This window comes from Malaclemys terrapin, chromosome 10 (genome assembly GCF_027887155.1).
Source record: "Malaclemys terrapin pileata isolate rMalTer1 chromosome 10, rMalTer1.hap1, whole genome shotgun sequence".
Lineage (NCBI taxonomy): Eukaryota > Metazoa > Chordata > Testudines > Emydidae > Malaclemys > Malaclemys terrapin.
Window position 1 is genome coordinate 71,894,703 of NC_071514.1, and position 14,990 is coordinate 71,909,692.

The 14,990-nt window shown below is 40.8% G+C and overlaps 1 protein-coding gene across 2 annotated transcripts in view; it reads left to right on the forward strand.

Annotated features, from left to right (window-relative positions):
- EEF2K (eukaryotic elongation factor 2 kinase) overlaps window positions 1–14,990 on the forward strand; it is a 46,105-nt gene that overhangs the window by 24,228 nt on the left and 6,887 nt on the right. For both annotated transcript variants that reach the window (XM_054041141.1, XM_054041142.1), the window contains exons 6-16: window positions 1,675–1,846; window positions 3,027–3,176; window positions 5,297–5,429; window positions 6,213–6,340; window positions 6,849–7,044; window positions 7,362–7,429; window positions 8,067–8,144; window positions 8,980–9,042; window positions 10,403–10,537; window positions 12,278–12,466; window positions 12,938–13,062. In XM_054041141.1, coding sequence (XP_053897116.1) covers window positions 1,675–1,846; window positions 3,027–3,176; window positions 5,297–5,429; window positions 6,213–6,340; window positions 6,849–7,044; window positions 7,362–7,429; window positions 8,067–8,144; window positions 8,980–9,042; window positions 10,403–10,537; window positions 12,278–12,466; window positions 12,938–13,062 — 1,437 coding nt within the window. The remainder of the gene's footprint in view (window positions 1–1,674; window positions 1,847–3,026; window positions 3,177–5,296; window positions 5,430–6,212; window positions 6,341–6,848; window positions 7,045–7,361; window positions 7,430–8,066; window positions 8,145–8,979; window positions 9,043–10,402; window positions 10,538–12,277; window positions 12,467–12,937; window positions 13,063–14,990) is intronic.

Here is a 14,990-nt window from a genome sequence, read left to right on the forward strand (position 1 = left end):
TTGCATCTCACTATTATGTCACTACCTCAAACTTTTGTTCTTAAACAAGTTTCACATGTGTGTTTCTTTAGCTTCCTTTCTCCTGGATTTTAGAGAGTTCATTTACAGTGATATTTCTCATCCATGAGCCTCTTCTTTTATGTCCTTATGACTCAGGGGGCTCTATTCTGATTGCTGTGCACTTGCATGGAGAACTTTCCCCCACAAATTTTCACTCAGCCGAATGGCAGCAAGGTGCTTAGCAAACAGTGGAGAATGCTGGCTGCAGGAGAGCATGAGAGCTGGCTTGTCTTTGGAGGAAGAGATTGATTCCCTGGAGAGCCACGCTGCTCTGAAATCCTTGTTCGAACTCTTAGAATCTTTCATTTTTGCCTGTTTACCCCTTCCTTTGAGGGCCTGTGTCACAGCCACTGTCTGTCTGTCTGCCCCAGCAGGAGTGTGGTGGGCTCCCTTCCTGGGCAGCAGTAGCTCTCCAATATTTTCGCTCTGCACTACTTGCCAAGTAGTGCAATTTTCTCATGGGCTCCCCTCCACTCCCAACGTGTTGGGAAGGAGAGGAGTTTAGCTGGCACTGCTTGGCTCTCAAAAGTGTCATTCTGCAGATCACCAAAAAGGTTCTGTGTACCATCGCTGACCACTGGTCATGGTTTGAGAACCACCAGGAGGTAGCTGGACATGACTTCAGACACTACTTTACCTTCCCGACCTCATCCTCCAGACTGCTGCTGCTCACCCCCAATTTTGCCAGAAGCTTCTGCTTCTGGTCTGTCTTCAGATCTTTTGTCATCACCTCTGTTAAATTAAATCACCCAGCAGAAAGACCATGTGCATCTTCTTTCTTTCTCCCTAAGCCCCATATGAATAGGCATAACACACCCTACTATTGGCCTGCTGGGGAAAGGTGAAAAGAGCGAGTGAGTGGCATAGAGGTCCCCAAACTCAAAAGTATTGCCTGTGAGGTCTAGAAACCTATTGTTTTCTAGTTGACCTGTATTTTGGCATCCCCTGCAGCCTCCCATGCACTTGCATTAGTTGGCATCCAGCAGTCCCTCTGCCGTCAGTCTTTCTTTCTTCACTCTTAAGTGTTTACATCTTAAGGACTTGTATGTTGACAGAGCTTTAGAGGTGCAGCAAAAGGATTCCAATCTGCAACACCTGTTCCTTGCCATAAGGTGACTGAGTAGGTATTCTTGTGTTATATAAGCAGAAGTCTGCCCTTATCAGAGGAGAAAAGGGCTGTTTCCTCTCTGTTAAAGTTTTAAAATCACCTTTAATTTTCTGCAAGACAAAGTGATTGGCTTAGAACAAGTGCTTGAGACAAACACCATTGACTCATTCATTGGTTTGAGATCAGAAGGGAAGTGAGAGGGTAGGGAGCAGTACTACATAACAGCAGCCGAGCCATGTGTTTGTTCTGCTGTGTGCAGGCTGTCTTTTAGCATGTTGCAAAGCATTCATGCAAGATGCTGCTTTCTCCCTCCTCCTTGATATGTGCTCAAACGTCTTTTTCAGCTCGAATATCTGTTCAGACTCATCAGTCAGATCCAGATGTAGGTTGCTGTTGAGGGAAGAATTTGGCACATTGAATTTTGGTGTTTTGGGAGGCGAGGGAATGGGAAATATTGAATCAAAGTTCTCAGTTTCCCTTTTATCTGCAATTGGTTTGCCTTGCAGGAAAAAGTTGTCCAATTTTTTACACACTCAGAACTGGAAAGGTGCATTTAACTATGTTGCCAAGCGATACATCGAGACTGTAGACAGGGATGTATACTTTGAGGATGTCCGACTTCAAATGGAAGCAAAACTTTGGGGAGAGGAGTATAACCGGCACAAGCCACCAAAACAGGTACCACAAAGCACCAAGCGAACCAATGAGCAAGAAATTGTTTTTCTGTTTTAAGGAGTGAGTTTTCAAACCAGTTCCCAGGGATTTATCTGTGCAAATCCCATTAAGGTTAATGCCAATTAATTGCTCAGATAAAGCCGTATGGCCCACGCTGAACATTTTTCATTAATTGTTTTTATGGTAGTTGAATTTTGACAAAGAAAAAGTGCAGAAAGCGTTCATGCTTTCTAAGGGCATTGTATGCAAATACTTAACCTACCAACAGAGAACAGCCAAAAGCAAAGTTAAGGCATTTTAGTCAAGATTTCTAGACACCTGCTCCAGGGATATCCCCGCTGTAGCGAGAACCAGGAATGCTACAAAATGTACTTCCAGCTGCAATACATTTGTGTTTGCCTAGCAAATACTTAATAGATGGTATTTCAGAGGAGGCAAGAACTTCCCAAACATAGATGTCTGAGGAATGGAAAAAGGATCTACCAGCAATGAAAATTAAGAGCCATATTCTGGCTTTGGAATCACATGTATGGCTCTGAATTTACTTTTTGAGGAGCAGACCATGCATATCTGAGGGTGCAATAGCCCTTTATTGCTAAAGAGATCTTTCGCCCATACTTCCAAGTGATCTTCATTTTGAGCGGCAAATGTACTGGCCATCAGGAGGTTCTTCTGCAAATTAATCAGCTAGATCCAATCACTTAAAAAGACAAGTAATGGTTTCTCCTTTGGAGGGTAGGGGTTTCTAAAATCACCCTAAATTTGTGAATGGTAAAAGACAAAGGGCAGGTCTTCACTCCATTGCTGTAGTGCATGCGCTAGTTACTGCAAATTGTATGACACGTCCATCTATGTGTGAGTGTGGGTATACAGATTGTTCATAAGACACTTCAGAAGTCCCCAGTAAAAATCAAAAATCAATGTCTGCTAAAAGCTTTTCTGAAGGATTTGTCTTTTGTTCTTTCAAGCAAAAATAGAAGTGAGTTGGTTTTCAGGGACTGCTGCTGCTTTATGTAATTCTGCCAGCAACCCCAAAAGCACATGACTCTTCACTCTCATTGTTAAATAAACAAGTCTTTGCAACTGTTCATTGCCAAAGTTTGCTTAGCTGCACAATTCACATGCTTTCTTCTTGATTTGAACGGAGTGCTCCTTTGTCAAAGTTTCTTGCTTCCTTTCCCAGGTTGACATAGTGCAGACCAGCATTATTGAAATGAAAAACAGACCTGGAAAGCCCCTCTTTCATTTGGAACACTACATAGAGGGCAAATACATCAAATACAACTCAAACTCTGGATTCGTACGAGATGACAACATTCGCCTTACCCCACAAGTGAGACTTTAGCGCTGCTCGGAGTGCTCCCTGCTTGCTGCAGGGATTTGCTTGGCTTTACTGAGAGATCCACTTGTTTTTGCCAAGAAAAGACATTGCAGATTTTCAAGGATGGTGCAGAATTAATGTATCCAGTTACAGCACAGGCTTTATCATTTAGGGCCTGATCCTGCAAGATTCTGAGTGCTTCCTGAGGATTGCCTAGTATACTCAGGTTACACAGGCTTCAGTGGGAGTTGAGGGTGCTCAGCACCTCGGTGAAAGCATTCAGCACCTTGTAATATTGAGCCTTATTTTAGTTAATATCCAACCTTAGCAGGGGCAGATTTTGCAAACTCAGATTTTAAAAGAAATAAAGGGTTCAAGCTTTAGATTCTGAATGGTATTCTACTAAATCAGTATACTAGATAAGAACAAGGGGGCAGATACTTAGCTGGTGTAACTCAGCATAGCTCAGTTGTCTTTGGCCAATTTACACCTGCTGAGGATCTGGTCCATTAATTCCAGCCTCTGAATAAGTGAACCAGGAGTTGTTTCTGTAGCAATAAAGCGGCTTACTCAAATAAACAAACAACCCATGTGATCCGTGTAAATCTCATGGTTCTAATAAAAGGATTAAAACAAATGGTAGAAAGCGCCACACAAGCAACCTTTTAAAGGTTTCTCATATTCACCTCGTTGCTTAAATGTGGATGGAGGGTTTTATGTCCTCCATTGGCTTTTTGTACATTGTGGAATCAACACTATTCTTTCAGAGGTTGGGAACAAAATGTTTCATAAGATTTCCTGCACTAAAAATGTTTATCTAAACAAAGTGTATTATCCTCAATGAAAAATATTAACTAAAAACAATGGTGTAAGCCTAAAATTAAATACAGAGTCCTTCTGGAGGCCTTCCCAGGAGGTGCCAAATGTCCCAGCTGTATGCAAAAGAGCAGGATTATTTTTGTGCTTGGAACACTTAAAATGCAGTATTTAAAGAGCCCAGTCATACATTTTGCAGTCTTAATTATGTTCCTAGAGCCAGATCACCGCACCTTATAGGACAGCTCACACAAGGGGGCCCTAGAGAAAGGAAAGCTCTGTGAACATGCTTACATTTCCCTTTGGCACTTGGGAAATGGGGTCTGCCTACCCACAGAAGACACAGGGGTCTGCCCCCAAAACTCCATAGCCCTGAGATCCAGAGGTGGAGGGCTGTTTGTGTTGAGCCTCTGTGACTCCACATCCTGCTGCTGCTCTCCTTAGTTCTGTCCTTCGCAACAGCTGTCTCTGAATTCCACTTTTAAAGGGGTAGGGCTCCATCGGGAAAATAGAATTCCCAGTATGGGAGGAGGGAATGATGCTTATCCCCTTCAGTTCGCCCACTTGGCCTTCCCATTCTTGCCTCACAGCCCATCCACTCTCCACTATGTGGGGTCCAGGCTGGAGACATGCCCCCCTTTCCATGTTAGAGATCGGCTTACAAAGGTTCCCCTCCCCATGTTGGTCCTGGGGAACAACCCTCCCTTCCCCAAGTATTTAATTTTAGGCTTACACCATTGTTTTTAGTTAATATTTTTCATTGAGGATAATGCAGCTTCACATACAATCTGCAGAGTAATGTTCAGCCAGACAGTTTGCCAACAATAGACTGTGCTTCTTTCCTGCCTTTGAGTTAAAATTAAAGGCCACATGCCAAATCCTTCTGGCTTACCTACACAAGCTGTCCTATTGACTTCCTATGAGTAAGGCAACCAGGATTTGCCACCAAGTGTGGTCTTGGATTGATTCCCTCTCAGAGGGCTGTACCCTACATTTGCAAGGGATGGACTCTCTTGTAATAGGACTTTTCCATCTCTAGCTATTATCCTTATATTTACACTGGGCCTAATTCACCAGTGGCTCACTCCAACTTTACACTGGTTTATCAGGTTTATCAGTGGTGAATCAGGCTCAGGATGTCATAATGAATTGTCTTTAAGGTGTCAATGAAAAAAATTAAAATAGAAAAATAAAGTCAGGTATCTTGTTGCTCTCAATAAAATGAGGATTAAGTTTCCTCGTTCACATCCTGTTTGCCCATTTATATTGTCTTGATTTCCTTCTCCATCACTTAATTATTTTACAATTCCCTACAGGCCTTTAGCCACTTCACATTTGAGCGTTCAGGACACCAGCTCATTATTGTTGATATCCAGGGAGTTGGCGATCTTTATACAGACCCTCAGATCCACACAGAGAGTGGCACAGACTTTGGAGATGGCAACCTAGGTAAAATCAACAGTGCTAGTTAATATTTTTATGAATGCTTTTTCTCCTTCTGAGCAATCTGCTGAGCAGCACTAACATGGGTATGAGAAGTGCAGGCAAACTTCTGATGAGCAGAATACGAACAACTGGAAAATTTCCACCTCCAGTGCCTGCTAATTTGTGTCATTGTGTATTGGAAGGTACCCCAACAACCATATGTGAAGCTCTGGTGGATTTAGTTGACTCAGGATGGCTGTTTTAAAAAGAAAAACATTTTCTGCATCCTGCCAGCTCCAGTCTTAAACCAGCAAAGTTATGTAATTAACAAGCTTCCTGCAGTTGAGAGCAGTAAATTCCCCGCCAAATCACTAGAATGCATCCAGCAGAGTGGATGGAGGAATAACCTTGTTTACAATTTAAGCTCCAGTTGCTCTCACATTCATATCTGCCTAGAATTTGTGAGAGTCTTTTGTATGGGATTGAATTTTGCCCTGTTTTTTTAATTGTTTATTGCACTATATCTTACATTCATTAGAGCCAGAGCTTCTAAGATTTTAACATTTTTGCAGACATTGATTTAAAGGGATGATAGAGAAAAGCTATCCGAGATTTTAAAATAGAAAGTGTGTGTGTTTGTTTTGGGGGTAGTTCTATTTTAGGCCGGTAGTATTTTAAAATTGAAAGATGATCGAGAATATTGTAGCATAGCTGCATGAATAATTTGAAGGAAGGCATTTAGGGCTTCTAAAATCTAATCTCTTGTTAATAAAATATTCCTTCACTAAATTATTTTATTATCCCCAGGTGTACGGGGTATGGCTTTGTTCTTTCATTCTCATGCCTGTAACAAGATTTGCAAAAGTATGGGACTTACACCTTTTGATCTTTCACCTAAAGAGAAGCATGTCTTGGATCATAGTAACAAACTGCTTGTAAGTTTCTTTGTGCTAAGTGTAAAATATAATAGTTTGATGCTGAGTTATCCACTATTGGTTCCTAAATTGATGCTGTAGAAATGAGCATGAAACCCTATATCATGTTCATAAAATAGATCTTAAAGCACCCAAACCATTAATGGTTTCTGAAGATCATGGTGACAACAGATAATTATGGGAACAAAGACTCAAATTGCTCATTCTTTAATTGAACAAAACTCCAATTGTTTTCTACAGGAATTTTACTTGATTAAGGAATGCAGAATCTGGACTATAATTTTGGGGTGAAATTCTGGCCCCACTGAAATCAATAGCAGAACTCCCATTGACTTCAATGGGGCTAGTATTTCATCTGTTGTGTGTTTTTCATTAATACATACATATATACATATATCTATATGTATGAGCCCATTATTAAATATTTGTGTGTGTTCATATACACACCGTATTCAGAATATAGTGAAGGAAAGCATGAGTGATAGGATTTTCATGTTCCTTTACCAAGGAATCTGCTCAGACAATTGTACGTGGCACAGAGGAAAAATGTGGCAGTAGCCGGGTGAGAACGATCTCCGGTAGTCGGCCTCCTCTGCTTTTCCGCCTGTCTGAAAATTCTGGAGATGAGAGCATGAGTGATGTGGCATTTGACTCCTTACCCTCTTCTCCCTCCTCAGCAACACCACATAAAATGGACATGCTTCGTGAGTGAGCCATCTGCCTTCTCTGTATACAACTTTGTGAAAGTTAGTTTTGGGCTCCTGGGCGTTTCAACAAAAACTGATTTTAATTTTATTGAGTGTCAAGTTTTATTTATTCCAAAAGCTCCTCTTCCACCATCGCCATGTCTAAACACATTTCTGCTAAGTAATAATAGAACCAAAAATATGTCTGTATTTCAACTTAATGAGGTGTTTTCATGAAAACCCTTTAATAGAAGTAAGATTATGTTACCCACAGCTCCTTCCTGACATATCATCATCTATTTCCAGAATAACAAACAAAAATTTATTCTTCTTAGACTGGCCTGTGTTCAGTGAAGTGGATAACTTGGTTCACAAAGACCACGATCATCTTGATAACCAAAGGGTAAGTGGTTTTCTGAAAAAGGATGAGTTTGCAGTTGCTTCAGTAAATGATTCTTTAAAGGACTGCCTGTGGGCATCATTCAGTAAAAACAATAAAAACTGTGTGCCTGTCCTCAGTGCTGTAGAAAGCCACATAAGCTGTATGCACCAGCTGTCCCTAATAAAGGGAGAACATTTCATATTTTAATCAAAAATATGACCGTTTATTCACTCTGTTCCTCTAGAAGTTCATTTATGTCCAACACATTTTAATGCAAAGTAAAGGTGTCTATCCATTTCCTTGCACCAATGTCATCTGTCTGGGGCTTGTGCATGCTTCTGTGGTGTGAAAGCCAGATAACATCCTCATGGATTGTCTCTGTGAATGCCAGTTAGAAAAACTCATTTGAAAGAACAACTACAGGCTCTTTAGGGTATTTTCCTAGTCTAGGCAGAGCCTTCGCAACTGAGACTTCTACTCCTCCTTAACTGGACACAAAGCATCCAAGAGAGGACACACACACACACAAAGTCAACCTTCCTCTTGGCCTTCATTGAAGTTAGTGGCACTTTTGCTTGAGTGAGGGTCTGCAGGATGAGATCCTTACAAGAGAATATACGGATACTCTGATGCTGTGCCTTTATTTGGTGTTCTGTAGGACTCTGAAAATGGTGGAGACAGTGGGTGCCCCAGTGAAAAGAGAAGTGACCTGGAAGATATGGATCATCGAGAAAGGGTAAGGATCTTTATTTTGGATTTAACAAGGCCTCGTGGGGGCCCCACTCCAATTGAAGTCAGTTTAGTAAAAGAGTTGATCTGACCTGTGCAATGAGTGAATGGACAACAATTGGAAAGATGTTCCCATATGTTTTAAAATAGATTGTTCAACTCCAATATGTTATTGCAGTTGCTTGCAGGGAAAGAATATTTCCAATATCGCCTTAAAAATACTCCATGTGATTGCATGTTTCTTGAGGTGCTCTGTATTGTGCTTTACAATCATGCATTGTGAAAGGTTACTTGTTAGAATGAAGATCTATGAGTATGGCTCACTTTCAAAGACCACCACTATCTCACCACCTGCTTTCCAGGTCTGCTGCATGTTATATGACGTGAGTCATCACACAGGTTAATGTTGCAGTCAACTATTAACATACTTGTACAGAATTTCTATGGGGCTGTTGCTTACTCTGATAAATCATAAACTTTTAAAGAAATGTTTCCTGTCTTAAATATTTTAAATAGCTTTTTGGTTGGTGCAGAGCAGAGCAAATACGACTGCTTAAAATTTTGTCAGATCTTTTGCAACAAAAATGTCATCTTTGAGGAGACAGATGACATTTTTGTCTGTCTAATGGAATAATTCAGATTATAGGATTAAAGTTTTGGCACGAAGTTTTATCAATTCAACAGGTTTCTTTCATAGATTGCAACATAATTGGGGGGAAAACAATACAAGTTCTTTTCATCATAGTCTCTGTTAATTTTGCTGGTAAAAAAAATTGTTCCTTAGCAGTGGAAGGAACACACCAGACATAAATTAAATGATACAAATCTTTACATTAACATAGGGCCATTCAAACTACAACCGAAGACGTGAATCTGACGAAGACAGTTTGGGAAGTTCTGCAAGGGTAAATAGAGCAGAAATCTCTGCAGACAATAGTTTACCATTCTGGCCTATTTTTTTTTTATCTGTCACCTAACTTCACATGACTACATCAAAAGTTAATTTTCTTTCCTTTTAATTGCTGATTAAAAGTTTATATTAATAATTTTCACCTATGTTGTTTCCCTTTTCTAAATTTTTCAATGAGAGAAAAACGCTGTTGTAAATAAACCCTCTGTGACCACTGAAAACAGTCCTTTGAGTAAACTAATGATTCTGCATGAATTTCTCACTTACACAATTATTATGTTTTTGTTTCCTTTACATAACAAGATTTGATTTCTTTTCTGTGCTATATTTGTTGCACTGTGCCCTAAACATGGTTGGATGATCTTTTTTGTAAAGCCTGCAGTTCTTGAAGTATGTTGAAATAGCTGTTGGTGCTATGCATTTTCTCTCTGATTTTAAAAAAAGGATCTGTTTCCACATTTTTACAAAATGTAACTTTTATAATAATCTGTTTATTAAAGGTATTCTGTGGTTATAGAAATAAAACCAAGGTCATATATTGAGCAGAAAAAGGAAAAGAGATTTTTGACAAAAGTCAAAAATTACTTTAAAGGTTCTAATTAGAATTTCAGATTTCTTGCAGTGGGTTTAGTTGGAGGAAATTAAAATAACTTTAATGGACTGAAATTCTACATAAAACATGTATTATGAGATTTTCTTTAATAGGGATAATTTTGTATGGTTTTGCATTGTGCTAGTGATTCCCATCCACCCATGGTCGTGAAAAATGCAGTTTATTAAGAGGTATTACAGCTATTTAGTTACAGTTTGAATCAGACCAATCTAGCAAACCCCGGCACACGTTTGCCCGGACTCCATAGCATTTTTATTGAGATGATTTTAATTTTGCCCGATACTGCTGAGCATGAGCCATATCTAAAATGCTATTATTTAAATCCCCAATCCAGCAAAGCACTTAAGCACATGCTTAACTTTAAGCATGAGCAGCCCCATTGACTGCAACAGGACTATTCACATGCTTGAAGTTAAGCACAGGCTTTGCTGGATCAGGCCTAACTGTGGTGCCTTATTTTAGCTGCTGTGATTTTAAGATTGCAAAATGTGAAGGTAATTTTGTTTACTGCCTTAGTGTGCTTAGAAATGGAGAGCTGCTCTGAGATTTTGGTGAGAGAAGTGATTATATTTTTGGGTAACTACTAACATGCCTTTTTAAATCAGTACCCTAAATTAAAAGGTTTGCTAGAAAAACAATAGCTTTAACAGACACTTCAGTTTCTGAGGGGTAACATAGTTAAATGTCTTGATGCCGTTTTATTTCAAATAAAGTTATCATACAAGTTTGTGGGTTTTCTTAGGTCAGTGTGGAGAAGTGGAATCTCTACAACTCTTCCAGAGTCCACGTCCATAGACCGTCCTGTGTTGCAGTGGAAGTTCAGAGACTCAATGCACTGGAATTTGAAAAGAAAATTGGGAAATCCATCCTTGGGAAGGTGGTGATGGTTCTTTTAATTCTGTTCTTTCTGACTTGAGAAGTATAATTTATTATTGTTTATATAGTAACAACCGCCCCCTCGACGAGCTGGCAACTGTACAGACAGGCAAAGAGCAATGTTGATATATTAGGGAGAGTCCATAAGCCATTGGGCAGATGGGGTGGGGGCAGTCTACAAAAAGCCCCAATGCTTGAGATCAGTTCCATGTCCCTTTCCTCATGTGGAGTTTATTACTGAACAAGTATCAGGGGGTAGCTGTGTTAGTCTGTATCTGCAAAAACAACAAGGAGTCTGGTGGCACCTTAAAGACTAACAGATTTATTTGGGCATAAGCTTTCGTGAGTAAAAGCCTCACTTCTTCGGATGCATCCGAAGAAGTGAGGCTTTTACTCACGAAAGCTTATGCCCAAATAAATCTGTTAGTCTTTAAGGTGCCACCAGACTCCTTGTTGTTTTTATTACTGAACAGAAGATTTTAAACAGCTCAAAGTAATAGAAAATACTTGGAGTGGAATCCTTTCCCCATATAAGTCAATGGGAGTTTTGCCGTTCATTTTGGTGGAGCCGGAGTTTCAACCTTGGTAAGAGACCTTTCCCACTTTCTGCAGGTGGGAAGAGGGATGACACATCTCTCTCCTCTGCACTCCCCTCCCCAGATAGACCTTTCTTAGCTACTATAGTGTTCCAAACTAGAGATTCTGTGTGCTAGGGCCTCTCCTGTTTGCTGCCCCTACATACAATGCAAAAAGCCTTATATTTGATTTCCTGTAGGACAGTGCTTTCTCCTAGTCATGTGCCCTGCAAGCACAGCTCTCTGTTTTAAAGGGCCCAAGGGCCGTAATAGGTGCACTGCGACTTGCACATGTGCCCCAGTGCTCTGTTAGAGTCTCACCAGGTCACAGTTAAAGGCACATTGGTGAAGCAAGGTGGTGGAAGCTTGTGTGACAACTGCCTCCTTGCAGACCTGGGTCTTTTAGCTCAGGCAATAGAGACTCCTAAACTGCTATGTGGTCCAACCACTAGAGGAAGACACTGTGTAAGTGAGGTTTACAGTTGCTGCTGGCCAGCCTATGTCTGTTTTATAGACAAAACAGAGTCTGTTTGTCCTGAGGATTATCAAACTGGCTCCCTTCACAAGCACTGTGCGCGAGAGTGAATTTAATAACTTGCTTTCTTCACCTCCTCCCTCCCAGTATACTTGTCTGCAAAGCAGTTAAGCACATGATTAATTTTAAGCCCCAATCCCCTGCCCCAGCACTGAGCCCCCCCAAACCCAGAGCCCCTTCCTGTACCCCAAACCCCTCATCCCCAGCCCCAGAGCCTGAACCCCCAGTTCAGAGCCCTGACCCCTCCTGCACCCCAGCCCCAAGCCTCCCCTCAAACCTGGAGCCCCCTTCTGCACCCCAAACCCCTCATATCTGGCCCCAGCCCAGAGCCTGCACCCCCAGCCCAGACTCCTGACCCCCTCCTGCACCGCAACCCCCTGCCCCAGCCCAGAGCCCCCTCCCACACCCTGAACCCCTCATTCCCAACCCTCACCCCCACACCCCAACCCTCTGCCCCAGCCCTGAGCCCCTCCCAAACCCCTCATCCCTAGCTCTGTTGCGTCACAGGCATCAACAACTTTCTTCAACTGGGTCGCCAGAAAAAAAAAGTTTGAAAACGACTGCATTAGAGCCATAGTTGGTATGTCTGTTTAACTTTTCTAAATAAAATGTCACTCATGCTGTGTTGTAGGTCCATCTGGCCATGGTTCGCTACCACGAAGCTGGACGTTTCTGTGAGAAGGATCAGGAGTGGGATCAGGAATCCGCTCTTTTTCACCTGGTGCATGCTGCTGATTGTGGAGAACTGGAAGCCATCGTAGGGTTAGGACTCATGTATTCCCAGCTGCCACATCACATTCTTTCAGAGGTCACTTCAGAGGTATAGAAATACTGAAAATACCAAAATACAAAGTAAAGCATCCTGGGATTGTTTGTGTCCTGTCTAGTCTAGGAGCAGCAGACCATCCTGCCGAGTGATAATACTAATATTATATTCACTGCGATATCCAACAATCCCAGGCATGCATTTGGAGGGAAGAAGGGTGGTCCCTTTTGATTAAGACCTGGAACTAGGAACAAGATAACCAGCTTCTTTTCCTGTCTTTGCCACAGATTAATTTCATGGTTCTAGATAAGTCATTGAGGCCTATATTTTCAAAACTGGCCTCTGATTTTGGGTCCCTCACTTTTTGGTGCCCAACTTGGACACCTTGGACCTGATTTTTCAAAAAGTGCTGAAGACCTGCAACACCCATTGACTTTGTTGGGGTTGTACCTACAACTAAGGGAACGAATGATGGAATTTTAGATGTATCCATTTTAGTATTTGTTTCTGCTTTTGCCTTCAAAGGACACAGAGGAAAACCGAGGAAAAGGATTTGATTATTTACTGAGAGCAGCAGAAGCTGGAGACCGGCCTTCCATGATTCTGGTAGCAAGAGCATATGACACAGGTGTAAATCTTGGTTCAAACAGGTACTGTGTGTGTGAGCTTGTATGTGTGAATGAATAACTTATTGTAGGTTAGAATGTTTGATTGCCCATGCAGAAGATTTTTTAATTGCAGGCTCTCACTTACATGAGTGCTAATTATTATTATTAGTAGTAGTATTTACTGAATTTTATGGAGATACTTCAAATTTACACAGGTGTAAGTGAGAGCAGAATTTGTACTATAAGATTATATCACCACAGAAGGGAAGAGTTACACAGATTGAGAGACAGATCCTGCTCTTGGATACTTGCGTTGCATGTCCCATTGATGTAATGGGAGCTTTGTGTGCATGTTTGAATTTGGCCCTGATATTCAAGTCACACTGGTTTATATGTGAATAAGGCTAAGAGATTGCTGTCCCCACACCTCAGGGTAGCTGCAGTAACCCTGGGATGCATACCCTCACCCTCCCGGGGCAATGGCTGATGAATGCACATAACAGTCTAATTGTCCCTATACATTGGAACCACACCACTGCTGCTGCTTTATGGGGCACTCCTCACCCCAAAGGAGCAGGCAGGATTTTCCACTAAGGCTTACATAGGGCTTGCACAAGCTTGCTGCACGATAGCGACTTTCCCCCTTACTTATGGTAAGGCCTGAGGCTTTCTCCTCTGAGGTCAATGGTAAAATTGCCATTGGCTTTAATGGGAGTAGGGCCAGGTCCTCAAAAAGTGAGGGTCAGTGAAAAAATGAGTATAAAAACTGTCAGTGTGAAATGTAGTCACTTAAAAATTGAGTCACTTCAGGTGAGTTTTACCATTACATTTTCCTGATTTAAAAAACATTATTGTTCCTTCTTCGTTGCATTGTGAAAGACCCAAACAACCGGGGAAGCAGACAGACTGACACAAGGAAATACTGAAACTACCTGTAAACAATGCTCTAAAATGTACAAAGTAAACACATTGAAAAGATTGAAGAAGAATCATTTTTCTAATCACTTTCAGTCATTGTCATTCTAGTTACTTTTAATAATGATAGCAAAAGATGTCAGAGAAGAGTGTGATTTTTAAGTTGATGTCGTTATTTTAAATCCAGGATGATTTGAAGTTTTAAACTGGCAAATCTCTTTTCATGTGACAAGCACTGTAATTCAGTGGTTCTCAACCTTTCCAGATTACCATACCCCTTTCAGGAGTCTGATTTGTTTTGCATACCACAAGTTTCACCTCACTTAAAACTGCTTGTTTACAAAATCAGACATAAAAATACAAAAATATCACAGCACACTATTACTGAAAAATTGCTGACTTTCTCTTTTTTACCATATAATTATAAAATAAATCAATTGGAATATAAATATTGTACTTACATTTCAGTGAGCTGTATAGAGCAGTATAAATTAGTCATTATCTGTATGAAATGTTAGTTTGTACTGACTTCGCTAGTACTTTTTATGTAGCCTGTTGTAAAACTAGGCAACTCTCTAGATGACTTGATGTACCCCTGGAAGACCTCTACATACCCCAAGCATTACGTGTACCCCTGGTTGAGAACCACTGCTCTAATTATAACTTTAAAATGGCTGGTCTCATTTCGGAGCAGTTTAATAACAATTTTTATAGATAGGCTATTAAGCAAGCCCTGAAATTCAGAGTTTATAATGGAAAAGGCTGATACAGCCAAAATTACAACAGGATGGCTCTGACTCAAAAATACATGCTGTGGTTTGCCACAAACTACACAGCATCTTGTTCACGAATTTTGTATATTTTTAAAATGTCATAATTTTTAAAAAAAATACAATATTAGATTAATTTTCCGATGTACCAAACACACCAGGTGATGGATAAGGGATTACACCCTTCTTCCTTTTGTCTTATTAATAATGCCAACCTTGAATGGGACATATTAATATAGCCATTCAGCTCAGAATCCAGGAAGATTGTGTGTGTGCATTTGTGAT